The sequence below is a fragment of the Plecotus auritus genome (assembly GCF_963455305.1).
Source record: "Plecotus auritus genome assembly, chromosome: 8".
NCBI lineage: Eukaryota > Metazoa > Chordata > Mammalia > Chiroptera > Vespertilionidae > Plecotus > Plecotus auritus.
Genome location: NC_137782.1, coordinates 172,761,837 through 172,780,653, shown reverse-complemented (window position 1 = coordinate 172,780,653; position 18,817 = coordinate 172,761,837). Strand labels below are relative to the sequence as shown.

The 18,817-nt window shown below is 58.6% G+C and overlaps 1 protein-coding gene across 7 annotated transcripts in view; it reads left to right on the top strand.

The window, feature by feature from the left end:
- The window catches only part of LPIN1 (lipin 1), a 76,400-nt gene that overhangs the window by 20,826 nt on the left and 36,757 nt on the right, over positions 1–18,817 (top strand). For 3 of the 7 annotated variants that reach the window (XM_080684672.1, XM_080684671.1, XM_080684668.1), the window contains exons 1-3: positions 5,701–5,809; positions 16,117–16,317; positions 16,948–17,043. In XM_080684672.1, coding sequence (XP_080540798.1) covers positions 16,126–16,317; positions 16,948–17,043 — 288 coding nt within the window. In that variant the 5' untranslated portion in view covers positions 5,701–5,809; positions 16,117–16,125. Of the gene's footprint in view, positions 1–5,700; positions 5,810–8,189; positions 8,380–10,538; positions 10,564–16,116; positions 16,318–16,947; positions 17,044–18,817 lie in introns of those variants that run through there. The other 4 variants (XM_080684667.1, XM_080684666.1, XM_080684669.1 and 1 more) reach the window with 3 other exon arrangements.

The window sequence follows — 18,817 nt, the reverse complement described above, 5'->3', positions numbered from 1 at the left end:
TTCAGTGACGTCTGTGTGGCCCAGCCCACGTGCGGGCGGCGCCGCGGGCGAAAGAAGCAGAGTATGGATTCATTTTTGCGTTGTTCCACCCGGGAGCCAGCCCCACACGGGAGCCCCACAGCCTGCACGGCTAAGCCCGCTCCACCTGCCTTTATTGTGCCTTTCCGCGTGCTGGGCCGTGAGCACGAACACCTCCTCCCATGCACCCTCCATCTGTCCAGGCTTCCCCATCCCAAAAGCCCAGGCCTGATCCTGTGTGCGCTGTCAGGCTCCTAGGTGTTCACCGTCAATGAAAATAACGACAATTCCCATTGTTGTTGCCATGGGACTTCCCGAGTGGACCGTACATATTGTGCCATGGCCACCAAGTGGTTCAGTTTAAATAATTTATTCCTTCAGACCGTCCTGGGAAAGAGATATTTTCACCTTGGTTTAGAAGGAAAGGGGACTGCGGGTCCGAGAGGCCCCACGTCCTTCCCCTTCAGTCCCAGAACTAGCAAGAAGCAAAGCCGGTCGAAGGGGTCTCCCCTTATAGCCACTGCCCTGGCGCCTCCCAGCAGGTGGGGCTGCCTGCTGCTCTCCCTCTTTACATCAAGTCTGCGGGGCTGGGCAGACTTAGGAGGCCTGGAAGGGAGCTGCCGGGTCTGGCCCCCGGCTCCACCTCCCGCTGTTGAGCATTGTGGCCGGGGTTCCCCAGGTGGAGCAACAGGGGCGGTAAGCAGAACCGGGCGGCACTGGACCAGGGATGGAAAGTGACCTGACGGGAGCCATTCCTATAGCGTGTCAGCGAGCTGGGACTCGCACAGGGTAGGCTGAGAAGATGGCCTGGGCCAGTCAGTCTGACGGCTCTCGAAATTTTGGAGTTAAGGGACTGAAGTGGAAGGTCATGGGAAGGTCATGTGAAGGGGAGAGGTGCATGATGAGCCAGATGTGGCCAGAGTGATGGTGGAGGAGAGTCTGGGAAGAAGCAAGCGGCTGGGAGAGAAGGGGCAGAGCTACCCAAGTGGAGAGAGAGTGAGTGAGAGAGAGCCTCCATAGTCCCAGGCTCCTTTCAGTATATCATGCTCCATTCACACACTCACACACACATGCACACTCACACACATGCACACTCATACACATGCACACTCACATACATGCACACTCATACACACTCACACACATACACACGCACACACATGCACACTCACACATGCACACTCATACACAAGCACACTCACATGCACACACACACACTTACACACACATGCACACATGCACACTCACATACATACAAACACACACACATGCACACACTCACTCTATTTGTGCTGGCTCATATGGGTTCCATTACCTGGACATTTTGGATATAGAAATGATCTGTGGCCCTGGCCATGGGGGCTGGGAGAGGAGAGGGTGGGCTTTGAGGGAGAGAATGGCAGCCAGCCCGGGTCCAGAATGAAGGGAAGTGACGCTTAGCACACGGGTCCTTCAACCTGCCTGCACCCTGCACTGCGGGTGATTGATGCAGACCTAGTCTGGGCCTTGAGAGTTTCCCAGATGGATTTCCCAGATAATTCTAATACCTGACAAGCTTTCGTGGGAAACAGCTTTGGAAGGTGAGGGGCAGGTGGAACGTCCAGCTCCAGAATGATTTAATTTATTCCAAGAACGAAAGAGGATGAGGTCCTGACTTGACGTCTTGGAGTGTAGAGTTACCTTCCTCCATCAACTCCAGGTTCTAGGTCAGTGAGGAAAGAGGTGGTATGTAGGCTCCAGACAGCACGCAAATGTCAGTGCGGATGGCCACTGGCCAGCAACATCTATTTTTCTTTAAAGAAAATATTTTTATTGATTTTAGGAGGAAGGGAGAGGGAGGGAGAGATAGAAACATCAGTGATGAGAGAGAATCACTGATCGGCTGCCTCCTGCACACCCCACACTGGGGACTGAATCTGGAACCGGGGCCTGTGCCCCGACTGGGAACTGACCCGTGACCTCCAGGTTCCTAGGTCGATGCTCAACTAACTGAGCCTCGCCTGTCAGGCTGGGCAGCAACGTGTAAATTCTGTGGTGAACAGTGGCTCTCTCTCTGGGGAGCATACCAGCGCCCTCCCCTCCCCCGCCCCTGTCCCCTCCTCTTCCCTGCGGGCGCCTCACCTTGACCTTCCCCTCACCCTAAGCCGTGCCAACGATGAGCCTATCAGAAAGTTTCCTTCCTGCCCCTCCGCTCTCCTCTGCCCTTTCTCTGGCCTCTGTAACTTGTTTCCTGAGCCCATTTCTTCAGCCGCTCACTTCGGCCTCTGTGACTTTCTGCAGAAACCTTGTCTCATAGTTTGGAAAAGAATTCTGTAGTGAACATAGAACGTATCGGCAAATCCAGTCCTTTCCTGCTCTCCTGTTTGTTTTGCGCGGACAAAGGGTTATATCAGGTAGCATCTCAGATTTTATCTTAACTGGGGATAAAGGTCTATGAGCTGAAAAGTCTGGTAGCCGGACAATTCCCCGGGGGCTGCGATGGACAGGGGCGTGCTGATGTCTCTGTGGGAACCTGGTTTTATTCTGCCGCCAGCTTCTGGCACCGAGTCAGAGACCGCCGCTCTGCGGTGCAGGTTTCCGGGCGGGGGGGGGAGGGGGGTTCCCTCCACCCTCACGTCCTCATCTGCTTCGAAGCACCTCCCCATCTCCACATGCCATCCCATCCCATCGGGACTCAGGGCTCCAACATGGCTTGGCGGCGGGCGGGGTTCATGGACATCCATTCCATAGCAGGTGAATTCCTCCAGTTAAATACAAATACGTTTTCTTCTGGGGTACATCCGTCTAGGACAGTGGTCGGCAAACTCATTAGTCAACAGAGCCAAATATCAACAGTACAACGATTGAAATTTCTTTTGAGAGCCACATTTTTTAAACTTAAACTTCTTCTAACGCCACTTCTTCAAAATAGATTCACCCAGGCCGTGGCATTTTGTGGAAGAGCCACACTCAAGGGGCCAAAGAGCCGCATGTGGCTCGCAAGCCGCAGTTTGCCGACCACGGGTCTAGTATAAGCTCCTATGGCCTTGCCAGCGATGAAAGTATTAGAAAGTTTCATTCCCGCCCCTTCATCTCTCCTCTCCCCTTGCCCCTCCCACCCTGCTCTGTGGTGCGTGGCATCTGTTCCCATCGGGCCATGCTCATGCCACACCCGAGTGTGCCTGTCAACCCTGGGACTGGCACAGACGAGACAAGCGTTCGCTCTCAGGCAGGGCGCTCGGGGGAATGCGGGGGAGGATGGGGGCCGCAGAGCTGCGCTCGGACACACTGACCCCCAGTACACGCCAAGGCCCACAACTCCCACGCACGTGGGCTGGCTTACAGGGACCGGGCTGCTCGGGCCTGGAAGCGGACCAGGAAGAGGGGCCAGGTAATAAGGTAGCAAACACACCTGTCTTGTCCTAGCCTGGCTCCTTACGCATCTTCCCCGTGTGGCCTGAGGAGAGAGGGTGTCCCAGCCACTCTTGATGACAGGGAACACGGGCTGGGAGCCACTGGCCTGGAAGGCGGGGCTCGCTGTGCACCCCTTCGCCCCATCGGAGGCCAGCCAGGGCCTTCCTGCCAACGGCACACGCCAGCCACTCTGCACGTGCTGTTCCCTACGTGCTGTTCCCTGCTCAGGCCCCAAGTTCAGGGGAGCTCCTCCAGAGGCCTTACCCACCCTTGGGTTCACAGCGGGGCGGAGCAGGATGGCGGTTTTTGTGGGATTGGCCATGAGTACCCCTGATTACTGCCCTGACCGTACTCTCCCCGAGGGCAGGCGCCGCTGAGGGCTCCACAGGCCTGGCACAGGGCGGACACCCAGCAAACGGGGATGATTGCAGGAGGGCGAGTGACTGAGCGAGGGATGGCTGGGGGCTGCTCTCCGAGCGAGCGAGACAGAGCAGTGCGACTCCGGCTCTGCTCAGCGCCTGGCCAAGGGCTGGTCCGCGATGCCATCTAATTAATGTCCGCTGGGGTGAATTGGGGTGGGGTGGCTTCCAAGAGCCAGGGTGGCCAACTGTCAGCCTCTCCCCTTTATCTCCCTGCGACTCCTTCCCCTCTTGGATGCCTCAGCCCTAATCTAGGATCCTCACCCTAATGTGGGGGTGGGCCTCTGGGCTTGGGCTCCAGACATGCGCGCTCCCTGGTTTACCCTCCCCCGTCTTCTCCCCGTGGAACCCGGGCCACATCTTCCCCCAGGAGGCTTGCTTTGGTCAGCCAAGCCGGCCGCCAGGCCTCCAGGGGACCCACTCCGCCTCTGGTGGGTTTCCAGGCTGCTCTGTCCCCTGATTTCCATCGGATTCTTGGGGCCCCAGCAAGGGAGCGTCCCTGCTGAAGCCGCCTCATCAGGGGCCCCAGCCAAGCAAGGACTGGCCTTGGATCCGAGCGGATCCCCTCCCTTCCTGGGAGCCAGGCCGCCCTGGGCCTCTGGGGGAATGATTTACTCTTTTTTCCCCTCTTTATTGATTAAGGTATTACATATGTGTCCTTATCGCCCCATTGCCCCCCTCCCCCACTCATGCCCTCACCCCCCTGCTCCTTACTCTTCTTGCTGGGGCATCCTTTCCGCCCGGGGCATTTACAGAGCTGACCACTGGTACCGCCGCAGAGCTGCCAGGAGACCCGTTCACCACACAGCTACCTACACTGTTTCATGGCATGCCGCCCCCCCAACCCCCCCTCCCACCCCCGGTGCAGAGCCCTGTCTACTGTGTAGGCAGTTAATCTGGAAAACTTCAGAACTCCCAGGTGGTAAAGTTACTGTCACTGGCTAAAATGGGGGAAGGTTCCCAGCTAGAATGGGGCGGCTGCCATCACTCCGGTGGCCTTTCATGCCGAGGGGTTGTCATTGCCCAGCCCTCCGCATCTCAGCAATGGGTGCTCTCTGGGTGACCCTCCCAGGAGGGCGGCTGGAGCCGGCTGCACGCGGGGCCAACCCTCAACAAATCTTTCTGGGAATCCCAATGTGTGGGGTTCTAGAATTTGAAACTCTTCCAGGAGGTCAGCAATCGGCCATGTTAACTTACACAATGGCCTCTTCAGTCCTCACAGTGGACCTGTGGGTTGAGCGTCTGCCCCCCCACTTTCCAGATAGTGAAACTGAGCCTGTAGAACCCAGGGTGCTCGCGTTGCTTTGCCCAGGCCCCTCCTCCTTCAGCCCGCAGGGCAGGTTCCCCTCCTCCCTGCTCCTCCTCCTCTGCCAGGTTAGGCTGAAAGCAGCAGGTCCTGGAAGCCACCCTGGCTGAGTCACAGCTCAGACCACCTCTGACCACCTGGTGGCTGACAAACTCCGCAGGGCCCTCCCAGGGGGGCTCCAGACAGGGCGGGGTCAGACGGGAGAGAAGCAATGACCTGTTGTTCCACTTATCTGTGCTTTCATTGATTATTTATGTCCTGACTAGGGGTTGAACCTGCAACCTTGGTGTCCTGGGACAATGCTCTCATCCACTGAGCTACGCGGGCCAGGGCACTATCTAGGCCTCTTAAAATGGTCCACGAGACCCTAAAGGTTTGGTCCCTGTCACCCCTCCAGCTGCCCCCCCAGGAAAGCTACGGTAGGCGGTGCAGGAGGGCTGGCGGCCTCGGCCTTCCTCCTAGCGGGGCTCTACCGCCTCGGGCGGGCGGGCGGGCGGGGCTCTGAAAGCGACACCCGGGCTGGCCCGTGCGTCTGTCGCGAGGCCCCTGGCGGCCACCCGCTCGCAGGCCCCGCCCCCTCGCCCCGCCCCCCCGTCCCCGGCTGCCGTGCTGTCAGCGAGCGCGCCGGGCGGCTGTTTGCATACAAAGGCGGCCACGCGCGCGGCGCCCCGCGGTGAGTAGCAGCCCCCGCGCCGCCGTGGGGCCCGGGCGAGCCCCGCGGAGCCCCGCAGGCGGTGGTCGAGGGAGGGGCCGCAGCCTTGGCGGGGCCGCGGGGCGGAGCGGGGGCGGCGGGGATCGCGGCGCGCGGCCGGCCCCGAGCGGGCGGGGGCGCCGGGCCCACCTGACCGACGCCCCGCGGCCCGCGCTCTGCGCTCTGTCCCCGCGGCCCTGTCGCGGGAAGTGGTTCCGGGAGGGAGGCGGAGACAGCGGCCGGGTTCCATTGACAGGCTCACCGGCATCCTGGCTGCTCCCTCTCAGCGCCTGCGGGGCTGACCTTGAGCGGCTGGTTGGACCGGCGGGGTGGGGTGGGGGCGGGGCGCTCCGGGACCCGGGGGAGCCTGGCCGGGGGGACCCTCGATTGCGATCGCCAAAGGAGAGGCGGTTCTTTCTGTGCAGCGGGCAGCCCGTGCCCTTTGCTCGGGCACTGTCAGGAGAATGTGCCCCGAAGGGTCAAGATGCCTGCTGTGCAGCTGAGGAAACTGAGGCCGCCGCGCCCAAGGTCACGCAGCTGCTGGGAGGCCTTGAGCCGGGCGGGAATCGGGGTCCCCGGGTTGCCAGGCCTCTGTGCACCCTTCCCCGCAGCCTCGGGGCCCTGGGGCTCGTGAGCCCCGTCAGGTGCCCCCCCCCCCCTGCACGTAGTTTTATTTGGGGGGAAAGCCGGGCAATGTAAGGATGGAAAGCAGTGTGTCCCAAATCACTTTAAGGGCCATAGCGCTGGCGTGTAGGTGGCTGGCGAAAGCAGATGCCAGCCCTGTTTTTGACCGCGACGCAGGAAACGTGGACGCGGACGGTGGGCAGTATTAAATCGGAGAGTTTTTAGCACCAGTCGTCTCCCCAGGACGGTAGGAGGTTTTGGAAAAGATGAGCTTGAAAAGGTCATCTTATTTTATTTTATTTTATTGGGGGTATGTATGGCAGCGAAATTTACTGTGAACCTGTGCTCCATAATTCCGGTCCTAGGAATTAAAGTAAGTCACGGAGGAAGGTGTATAGTAATCAAGAAACAAACACACTTCTTCCCCCCGCCCCCACCCCCAGACATGTTGGAAGGTCTAGGGGTTTATGTGTTGGTTCCTTATTTTGCTAACGCTTCACATTTGCCAACATTTGTTTGATTAGCAAGCGTTTTTGTGTGTGGGTGTTTGTCTTGGAGCTTTTATTCCTGCTTACATAGGACCACGTGGCGCAGGCCTGGACAGAGCTCCGGACGGGACGGGACCTGAGCTAGTGGGTCTGAGGCCTGCGCTCCGGTCTAAGTTTGGCCTTAGCTGGCTGTGGGACCCTGGTCCCAGTTACCAAAAAAAAGCAACAACAACCCTCATCTATTCTAGAAAAGACCGGACTGCAGGGGCAAACCTGCTGGATCTCAGCGCACGGGGAGAACTTGGGGGTTCAGGCGAGGGGCCGAAGGATCTCTTGGTTCTTCGGACGGAACGATGTCCCCTGTCCCGCCGGGACGTTGGGTGGGGGCGAATGGACGGGGCGCAGGCTGGCGAGGAGCAGGCTGCTTTTCCACAGCCGGTGGTCACCGCCACATCGCTCAGCCCGCCGACGGAGTTCTGTGATTCCCGCAACAGCTTAGAACGTTCGTGCTGGTGCCGAACGCACGCGGGGGCTCTCCAGAAACAAGCTCCAGGCTGTCAGCCGGGGCTCAGGGCTCCGTGTACCGCCTGCTCCGTGCGCGCGGGCTGACCGCAGGCCCTGTGATCCAGTCACACCTGTTTGCCAGCTGCTTCGGGGACAGGACAGTCCATGCACGCCGTGTACCTCGTTTCCAGGAAGCCCCTCTCTTTTTGAGGAAGCCTTCCTCTGTATGCACGGGTCCCCCTAGGCCAGCAGCATGGGTTCACAAAAGAGACAAGCCGCAAAGGTCATGGGGTCATGGGGCCCCGGCAAGGGAATTTCCTGCTGCTGAGCTCCGCGTGGCGGTGGAGCACAGCCCAATGTGGGGCTGCCTTTGGGCTTCGATTTTTTGGACAAACGGAAATGTGTCACCACCCCGTGGGAATAAAAACGTACCCCCCTAACATGAATGTCTTCATTGGAGCCAGTAGTCTTCTTTGCCCTGTCTTTTTGGGAAGGTGCACTTAAAATAGTTGGAGGGGGTTGATGGGGGGAAAAACGGGGGACATATGTAATATTTTCAACAATAAAGATTAAGAAAACAAGTTGATATGTGCAAAGTTCCGTCAGGCAGGAACTTAATTCCAAGCCCAGCCTTTGCCTGGAGCCAGTTCTGACCAAGGGTTAGCACCTGGCTGTCATTTGTGCAAGCCGTGGTAAAGTTCTTCTTCTTTTTTTTTTTTAAAATATATTTTATTGATTTTTTACAGAGAGGAAGGGAGCGGGACAGAGAGTCAGAAACATCGATGAGAGAGAAACATCGATCAGCTGCCTCTTGCACACCCTCCACTGGGGATGTGCCCGCAACCAAGGTACATGCCCTTGACCGGAATCGAACCTGAGACCTTCCAGTCCGCAGGCCGACGCTCTATCCACTGAGCCAACGCGGTCAGGGCCGTGGTAAAGTTCTTTATTTCCTTATACAGGCCCGGGAGGCTGGGCCACGGGAATGCCATCCCGTTCTGTAGACTGGAAACTGAGGCGCTGCGAGGTTAGTGAGTGACTCGCTGGTGGTCACGGGTTAGTCTGCGGGGGGAGCTGGGATCGGAACACCAGCTGTCTGCCTTCTTACCCCCAAGCTGTGTAGGCAGGACTCTGGACCGGCCAGCTGGTACGCAGCCCTCCAAGCATTCCCGGGGTGGAGTGGGCGAGCGAGTGTCATACCAAAGTCACAAAAGCAGGGCATTCTTTTTGACCAAGACGCACACTTGGACAGAGGGCTCTTCTTGCCTGTGTGTGAAGAGAGGAAGCCAAGCCCTGAGCTCAATTAGAGTCAAATAATGAATAGCCAGAGGATCGGGACTGAGGTGTGGCCACCCTGCGGTTTCGGCGCCTCCATCACCCACCGGCCAGGCCTTTTGTGCTCCTTGGCGGGGGCCTGCGGACACTCGTCACATGGGGCTGTCAGACTGGAGCATTGCAAAAACGCTGGAGGAGCTGAGCGGTCGCCCATCCGACCTTCCTGACCCCCCTTTACCCTCTGGTGTCTCAGTGGGTTCCGTGATGGGGAGACCTTGACACGGAGCGGGTCAGAGGGTTCTGTTCTCTGAGGTCCTTACAACTGAACGTTCAAGTGATACATGCACACGTAGAAAGTGCCAGAAGCCAGCACGGTGGAAACGCACGCGCTGAGGCTCCCCCTTCCCCAGGCCTGGTCCCCGGTGGGCCTGTGAACGAACCTTGTTTGGCGTGGGAATCAGTCCAGGAGTTCTGTGTGGGAACCAGTCCAGGAGTTTTGTGTGCACGTCGGGATATGAGTACATGTCATTCTTAACAAGGGGGTTCACGCTGTAAGTACTTGCGTACTTCCCCCACTCCCCCCCACTCCATGAGTACCTTTTCATGTCAGTTCCTGAGCTACCTCTCCGTTTTTTAAAAACAGTCTCCTAATATCCCATCCTGCGGTGTGGCTGGTCCGTAACTCCCTTAACCAGAGTCCTGGCGATGTTGACGTTGTCCCTGAGTGTCCCTGCCACGGTCCGTGCCCTGATACTGTCTGTATGTGGCTCTTGGAGAATTGCTGGGGTGCGCTAGTAGGTGCTGAGTGACAGCTATTGCCCTGCGGCATCCCCCCCCCGCTGGTACCCCCAACCCTGGGGGTTTCTGAAATGCGTTGAATTTGGGCCACCTGGAAGGCCCCCTTTGATTTGTGTGTGTTAAATTATGAGTAGGGTTGAGTATCTTCCCATGTATCACTGACCAGATGGGTTCCTTCCCTCTTTCCTTCCTTCCTCTCTGAACTCTTTCTATATTTTGCCCGTTTTTCTGTTGGGTGGAGCTGAGGCCATCCTAAACTGACCCTGCTGTTGCCGAGGGGCTGGTGTGGGCAAACGCTGCCGGGTTGTGGAAGCTGTGGCCGGAGCTGTGAATGTTGGCATTCGTTCAAGAAGCCAGTGTTCCTGGCAGTTTGTGAGCCCCGGAGGATTCTGCCAATTGGGGGACGAAATGCTGATATTTTTCTGATGTAACAACTAGGTGAGAAGTGGTGAGCCCTCCATTACCCAACCCTGACCGTGTCAGCAGCCCCGCCCTCCTGGGACCTCGGGGATTGGGGTGGCTCCGGCAGTTGTACTGATTGGCTTCAGCGTGGGGCGCTCCCGCCCTGGTGGGGACCCCGGCCCCGCTCTGTCTGCTCCCTGCACGTCGTCGATTGTTCTGGCGCTCATTTGTGCGGGGTGACAGGGCCCTCTGTCCTGACACACTCACTCAGCACACCTGCCGCTCCCTCCTTCCTGCCGGATCGCCCGCCGGGGAGCAGCCGTGCCCTCCTGGTCCCCAAGCGGAGCTGGGGTGAGCGGGAGCGGCTGGCTTGTCGGACCTGCTTCATTTGGACAGGACTGTGGTGGGGGGACTGCAGGGCCCGGACAGGACTGTGGTGGGGGGACTGCAGGGCCCGGACAGGACTGTGGTGGGGGGACTCCAGCGCCCGCTGGTTTTGCTGCTGCGTCCCTGTGGTCCGGAGGTCTTAGTCTGACCTGCGGGCTTTTTCAAAGCACCTCAAGCTTTTGTGGTGAATTTTCTTATTTTGGACGAGTGTCGCCGGAAGAACCCTGGGGAGCCAAGAAAGGGCCCGCATCCCGAAAGGTATGGCCGGCTTTGCTGCCTGGTTTAAGACGCCCCTCTGGGCGGGACGGTGAACTCAGTGGGCGGAGCGGCTGACGGGTGGGAGGGAGCGGCTTGCCCCCAGCTGTGCTGCCCGCTGTGCTGCCCGCTGTGCTGCCAGGCGCGGGTTGAGAGCAGGTACCTTGACGTTCAGCCTGGTGTTGGTTCCCCTGCATGGCGCTGCCTCTCAGTCATTCTCCCCTTGGTTGGGATGTAAACGTCGTTTGCCGTCCTCACCGGCTGATAAACATCCAGGGGGCTGGGAACACGGACGTCCTCGTTGCCATTAACATAAGCCACAAGGGGAAGATACGCTGTTTGTCAGCCAGTTTCATTTTCATGCAAGTCTCATTGGTCAGGTCACTTTCGGCATTTCCTAGAACATGTTTTTAATGCTTTGGATGGAAACCAGCGCTGACGTCATCGCCGCGCAGGGGAAGGCGATCTGGGCCAGCCCGGGAGCAGTGCGGGTGTGTGCTTTCACTCAGGGTTGATCAGACTCAGATTTGGACCCCAGACCTAGAGACAGACTGGAAGGTGCTCAGAGAACAGCCAGGGGTGGTGGCGTAGCCCGCACCCCATCCTCATGGGGCGGGGCTGGGGCCTGGCCTCGCCCCCCTAGAGTGTTAGGGCCCGGGACAACCCGGAGGGCCGAGGGTGAGCTGTTTCTGGGCTGCTGGAGGATGAGCTGTTTCTGGGCTGACTGTGGGAGAGTCCAGGGGAGCAGACTCATGCCCTTGAGGAACCGTCCACTAGAAGCCAGAGGGCGTAAGTACCCCTGGTGACAGGCTGCTCCCTCCCAGAGCGAATGACTCAGCTTTTTAGGAAGGTTACCGAGGGACCTCGATATTCAGCTGTTCAGTAACTGAGCCAGTTTAGGGATAAGACTCAGCTTCCAGAGGACAGGCATCAGCCTTACCTGGTGTCCAGAGCCAGGCCTGGGCGAGCCCTCGTGTAACCTCTGCTGCTCGACGGGAGGGATGCACGTGTGAGGGGAGGGATGCACACGTGAGGAGAGGGATGCACGTGTGAGGGGAGGGATGCACGCGTGAGGGGAGGGATGCACGCGTGAGGGGAGGGATGCACGCGTGAGGGGAGGGATGCACGCGTGAGGGGAGGGATGCACGCGTGAGGGGGGGATGCACGCGTGAGGGGAGGGATGCACGCGTGAGGGGAGGGATGCACGCGTGAGGGGAGGGATGCACGCGTGAGGGGAGGGATGCACGCGTGAGGGGAGGGATGCACGCGTGAGGGGAGGGATGCACGCGTGAGGGGAGGGATGCGCGCGTGAGGGGAGGGATGCACGCGTGAGGGGAGGGATGCGCGCGTGAGGGGAGGGATGCGCGCGTGAGGGGAGAGGTGGGGATTGGCCAGCTGCTCACCGGTCTCCAGAGGCAATTTCAGACACACAAGGTAGATGGGGATGAAACGAGAGGGCGGAGATTTCAGCCATGAGCGTTCAGGGGTCCTCAAACTTTTTAAACAGGGGGCCAGTTCACTGTCCCTCAGACCGTTGGAGGGCCGGACTATAGTTTAAAAAAAACAACTATGAACAAATTCCTATGCGCACTGCGGGCCCGGGACGCGTCGGCTGCTAAGCAGGACAGGCAGCGGCACCCGGCGGGCCGGATCCATGTCTTCGGCGGGCTGCATGTGGCCCGCGGGCCGTAGTTTGAGGACCCCTGGTTTAGACTTTCCTAGCAACACCTTCCTGCCCTTTTCTTCGTTAACACAAAAGTAACGAGCCCCCCTTCGGCGCTGCAAGGTGCACGGGCTTCCCCCAGGCTCCGAGAGCCGGTGGCGGGAGGCTCGGCCTTGGCAGCGTTCCCCACCCGCACACTTGCCTTACCTGCCTGTGCGGGGCGCAGGGCGGGGCTGTCTGCTGGCCCGGCCCCGCTGGCAAGCTCAGGTCCCTCTGGAGCACGCAGACCAGTTTCCAAACCAGACAGCTGAGGGCAAGGAAGCGCCGCTAGGAAAACGTGCCGCAGTGGGTCGTTCTGGCCTTGTCATGGGGAGTCAGTGTATTTTCATGGACGGAACATGTGCTCTGCTCTCCTGCACTGTATGACTGAGTGTGTGTGTGCGTGCGTGTGCAGCCACATGTGTAGTGCGGGCTGTGAAGGCACACGGGCGGTTTGCCGGATCGCCGCAGTACGGGGCAGGCTCACCTGCATTGGAACGCGCTGGCACCTCTCACCTGCTTTGGGGCCCCGTGCGGGTTACATAACCCAAAGTGCGGGTTCCCGCTCTGCCACCGGGAACACTGCCAGCCTATCCCTTGCGTCCCTGTGATACACAGTGGACAATTTGACCTCGTTGTCCCCATCACCCGGGCAGCGTGCGATCCCACCGGCTGTGACAGTGAACCGTGGGTTTAAAGGTTTAAGGGTGTCTCGCTGGTTCCCGGCGGACGGGATCTCGGCCCGGTGCTGCTGCTAAAGTCGGTGGGTATTGGCTGGCTCCCCGATGCGCTCATTTCACCACAGGCCGGGCCAGGAGGTCGGGCCACCGGTGGCTCTGCACCCTCGGATGGCAGGAAGCAGCAGGCCGCCGCGGGGCAGAGGTGGAGCTGGCATCCAGTCCGGGAGCTCCCGGCTGCCTTACGCCCGGGTCCCAGACGTGTCCGTGAGCACCTGCTGTGCGTGGAGGCGGCACGGAGCGCGTGTCCCCGAGCACCGCCGTGGGTTCGCGGCGAAGCTCTCCAGGAAGTGATGCTCGTTCTGAGGACAGACGCGCAGACGCTTCGACCGCAGACTGAGCAAAGGGGGGGTGTTCGCACCTCGGTCCTAGTGGGGAGCGTTTTGAATGTACCTCCCGAGGGCCCTGACGGGGGACGGCTGATGAAACGTGTAACAAGAGCCCGTCGGAGCCATGACTGAGTCAGACTTCCTAGTCACGTAGCGAGGCGGTGACAGTCCCAGGTCACCGTGGCCCCAGCTTTCCCGGGCAAAGACCCGTCAAGTCCCCCCCTTTCTGCAGGGAGGCCGGGTGAGTGCCCGGCTCCCCATGGCGGGGAGACCACCTCCAGGCCTCCCGCCGGCCCCACAGTTGGTGCAGTTCCTGCTTTTCCGGCTCTTACCCGTTACCTGCCATGGCCTGTTGTTGGCAAGGTGCCTATGAGCCTCCAATTTAAACCGTTTGGAGGGATTTTGGTGGGGGGCATTGTCTTGAGGAGTTTCAGTGGAGAGAATGTTCCCGCTTTTCTTACTCTCTTCTGATTTTTAAATTCTAGTGCTTCCCCCCGTTTCCAGACTTGCCTAACGACTTTGGAGATGGAGGGTGTGCCAGAATCTGTACATCCTTTTTTCTTCATTCTCCCCTTCTGCCCCCCCGCCCCCAATACCAGCCCTTCCTCCCATCCCCTGGGCTTCTGCTTGGGTTGAAGACTTGATTTTTTTTAAAAAAATATGTTTTATTGATTTTCTACAGAGAGGAAGGGAGAGGGATAGAGAGCTAGAAACATCGATGAGAGAGAAACATCGATCAGCTGCCTCCTGCACACCTCCTACTGGGGATGTGCCCGCAACCAAGGTACATGCCCTTGACCGGAATCGAACCTGGGACCCTTCAGTCCGCAGGCCGACGCTCTATCCACTGAGCCAAACCGGTTAGGGCTGAAGACTTGATTTTTTGAAAAAAATATTTTTATTGATTTCAGAGAGGAAGGGAGAGGGAGAGAGAGACATCCATGATGAGAGAGAATCATGGACCGGCTGCCTCCTGCACGCCCCCTACTGAGGCTCGAGCCCGCAACCAGGGCATGTGTCCTGATCGGGAATCAAACCGTGACCTCCTGGTTCATAGGTTGATGCTCAAGCACTGAGCCACGCCAGCTGGTGTCTTGACGTCGTGTTGACCAGGCCCTAGAATCATACGCTTAGAGCCCCACCACAGTCCTTTTTTTTAATAAAATATATTTTATTGATTTTTTACAGAGAGGAAGAGAGAGGGATAGAGATTTAGAAACATCGATGAGAGAGAAACATCGATCAGCTGCCTCCTGCACACCTCCTACTGGGGATGTGCCTACAACCAAGGTACGTGCCCCTGACCGGAATCGAACCTGGGGCCTTTCAGTCTGCAGGCCGACGCTCTATCCACTGAGCCAAACCGGTTAGGGCCCAAATACATTTTTTAACCAAATCATAGTCATCTTCCCCAAATGAGTTCTTGGTTAATACAGTTTTCTTCCTCATCCCCTTAAACTTTGTTTAAATTGTGGTGAAATATACATAACATTGAATTTATTTTCTCAGCCATGTAAACACGCCCAGCTCAGTTCACTTACATTACAAGTATGTTCACGCCACGGCAGCCCTCACTCCGTCCAGGCCCCGACGTTGCTCCTCTCGCGGGAAGCAGCTCTGTCCCCACTGCACCCCGACTCTCCTTCCCCCTCCCCTCGGCCCAGTAATCACTGCTCTTCTTTCCGTGTCTCTGCGCCTGTCTGCCCCAGCGGCCTCCCACGCGAGACCACGCAGCGTCTGCCCTTTTGTGGCTGGCTTCCGTCATTCAGCACCATGTCCTCAGGGTCCACCCGTGGTCAGCATGCGCCAGGGCCCCCTTGCTTTTTGAGGTGGAGGAAGAATTCATTGGGGGTATAGACTACATTTGTCCGTCCTCCCGTCTTTGGACACGTGGCTCATCCCCACCTTTTGGCGATCGGGAATACCGTTGCTGTGAGCATGGGTGTGCAGCCAGCGCTCTGATGTCTTGCTGTCAGTTCTTTTGGACATCCACCCGGAGGTGGAATGGCTAGACCAGGCGTCCTCAAACGACGGCCCGCGGGCCACATGCGGCCCGCCGAGGACATGGATCCGGCCCGCCGGGTGCCGCTGCCTGTCCTGCTTAGCAGCCGACGCGTCCCGGGCCCGCAGTGCGCATAGGAATTTGTTCATAGTTTTATTTTTTAAACTATAGTCCGGCCCTCCAATGGTCTGAGGGACAGTGAACTGGCCCCCTGTTTAAAAAGTTTGAGGACCCCTGGGCTAGACGATATGGCAGCTCTCGTGTTAATTTTTGGAGAACCAGCACCCCGTGCTGTGTTGTGGCTGCACCAGTTTACATTCCCGTCGACCGTGCACGTGGACTCGTCTCTCCACGTCCTCACCAGGGCTTGCTTTTCCTGCTTTTTAGATAGTAGGCGTCCCAGTAGGTGGGGGATGGTGGTATCTCCCTTTAAAAAATTCTCAGTGCTCAGCTAAGGCCGCCCAGGGGTAGAGGCTGAGCGGGAGGGTGGGGGGGTATTGCCAGTGGGGCCATGAACTTGCCGTTGGTTAAGAATTATGGAACAGGTTCTCTGCTTCTCCAGAGGGGTATTTCCAGGGGCCTCCTGGGACCTCCGGGGTGGAGGCGGGCGGGTGACGGGGCAGGCGTGGAGCCCATTCCAGGGAACAGAAAACAAAACGATGCTGGCAGGGCGCCAGATCGGACGCGGAGTCCATGGTTTGCTGGGCTGTAGGCAGCTGGCCTCCCCTGAATTAACTGTGTGTGTGTGTGTGTGTGTGTGTGTGTGTGTGTATCTCTGTTTTCTAGGCTCAGACCATGAATTACGTGGGGCAGCTGGCGGGCCAGGTGTTTGTCACCGTGAAGGAGCTGTACAAGGGCCTGAACCCCGCCACCCTGTCCGGATGCATCGACATCATCGTTGTCCGCCAGCCCAACGGGAGCCTGCAGTGCTCCCCGTTCCACGTCCGCTTCGGCAAGATGGGGGTGCTGCGCTCCCGAGAGAAAGTGGTGAGAGCCGGGGGCCCCGGGACCCCCCGTTCTGTGGCTTCCCATATCCGGAGCTTGTTGTGGGCCCAGATTTTTATCTCTCCGTTGGGTAGGGCTGTTCACTGAGTAGGCGATGAACGCGGATTGTTCTGGTGACTATGGCTGCGTGAACGGCTCCAGGATTCAGTGGCATAAACCAGCTGTTGACTCAGCTCCTGGGTTCTGTGCTCGGGAACTCGGACAGCAGGGCTGACTGTGTCTGCCGTCGCCGTCCACGGCCTCGGCTGGAAAGAGGCTCCAGGCCGGGGCTGGGACCCTCCGGAGACGTGTCACTCACACGACGGGTGGCGCCCCCAGTGGACGTTGCCTTTTTCTCTGACTCAGCCTCTGAAGTCACGTAGCCCCACTTCTGTCGTGTGCTGCTCGTTGAGGCACTCACAAGCCCGCCTGGGCTCCGGTGATGGTGGTGTGGGGTGGGGTGGGGTGCAGACTGTGTTTCCCGATGGGGAAGAGCAGGTAGGGCCAGGCTGACCGACGGCGATCTGGAGTTGTGAGCTCTCTGTGGCGCGTGTGCGATTCAAGTGCATGCGTGTGGAGGCGTGGCCAGGGGAGGTTTGTTTCCTGATGTGGGGACGTGCGTTTCTCTTCCAGGTTGACATAGAAATCAACGGGGAATCTGTGGATTTACACATGAAACTGGGAGATAACGGAGAAGCCTTTTTTGTTCAAGAGATGGATAACGACCAGGTAAGGAAGGCTGGGCGCCAGGGTCACTGCCTAGGTCCGAGCTGGAGCAGCGCGTGCTTCGAGCAGGAGACAGCGGAGTGTGGGCGGAGCACGCTGCCGGCTCCCGACGGTGTGGACGGTGTGGACGGTGTGGACGGTGTGGACGCTGGCAGCAGAGGGAGCAGGCGCGCGTCTGTCCTGGGCGTTGGAGCCGGACGGGCTGGTGTGTGCTGGGTCCACAAGACTCGGCAGTCCCGGCTGCTTCCGTGTGCTCACCGTTGCCAGGGGGACAGAGGAACGAAATCGCCTGGCTTGAACCCTGGCCCAAAGCCTACAAATGGTACTGCTGTCAAACGCAGAGGGCCGGGTGGTCGGATTTTTGTCTAGTGAGTGACCAGATTGCTTTTATTTTCATTACTCTATTTGATTATTATTTTTTTAAAATTCTCACCTGAGGCTCTTTTCCCATTGATTTTTAGAGAGAGTGGAAGAGAGAGGGAAAGACAGACCGAAATACCGATGTGAGAGAAACACATCGATTGGTTGCCTCCTGCACGCGCCCTGACCAGGGCCCAGTCCGTGGAAGAGCCTGCAACCGAGGTACGTGCCCTTGACCGGAATTGAACCCGGGACCCTTCGGTACGAAGGCCGATGTTCTATCTGCTGAGCCGAACCGGCTAGGGCTAATTTTATTATTTTACAATGTCTAACAGCGTTGTTGAGATAATTCTCGTACCATCCAGTTCAGCCATTTCAAGCGCACAGTTCAGTGATTTTTAGTATTGTCACAGATGTGTGCAACTGTTGCCACAGTCAGCTCTAGATCACGGTCATCACCTCCAAAGAAGCTCTGTGCCCTTGCGTTATCACCTCCCCCTCCCCCACCCACTCCCCACCCCCGAGCCCTACGCCACCCCCATCTACTTTCTGTCTCCATCGATTTCCCTCCTCTGAGCTTTCATGTGCATGGGACCCTATAGTATGTGCTCCTTCATGCCTGTCTTCTTTCACTTTCCATAACGTGTTCCAGGTCATCCGTGTTCTAGCATGTGTCGGTACTCTGTTCCCTTGTGCGTCGAATGGCATTCCATTGAATCCACGCACTACCTTTCGTTTGTCCTTTCGTGTCAGCGTTGATGGACACTCGGGCCGTTTTCCCCCTTTGGCTGCTGTACACTCGTGTACGAGTTTTCACATGGACATACGTTTTCATTTCTCCTGGGTGCACACCTGGGAGCGGAATTGCTGGGCCCCATGGTAACTGTTTAACAGTTGAGGACCTGCCAGACTGTTGTCCCAGGCTGCTGCCCCGCTCACCTTCCCGTCAGCAGCACGTGAGCGTCCCCGCGTGTCCGCATTTTCACGTGTACGTGTGATCTGCCTGTGTGACCGCAGCCAGCCTCGGGGCTGGGAAGTGGTATCTCCTTCTGGGTCTGACTTGCTGCAGACCGCCGAGGGCCTTGTTGGCTGGCCTCCCAGGGTGCTGGTGGGTGGGACGGGGCCTGGGGGCCAGAGTGAGTTCTGTCCCAGGCGATGCTCCTTTCTGTCCCCGAGAGGCGGCCACAGACTGGGAGCCGTGTCCTTCCTCACCAGATCGCGGTGGGGCGCCGCCTCCGCTCCGCGCACAGGGGCACCCCTTCCCTTTTCAGCCAGTGGAGCCTCCTTCTCTGCTCTTGGCCCAGTGTCTGTGTTTATTCTGCGTTCGGTCCCGGGAGCAGCCGGGTGAGACGGGCCCGCCCATCCCTTCCAGCCTAGGGCTGCGACTCTCCACACGCGTTTCAAACACTGGGAACCA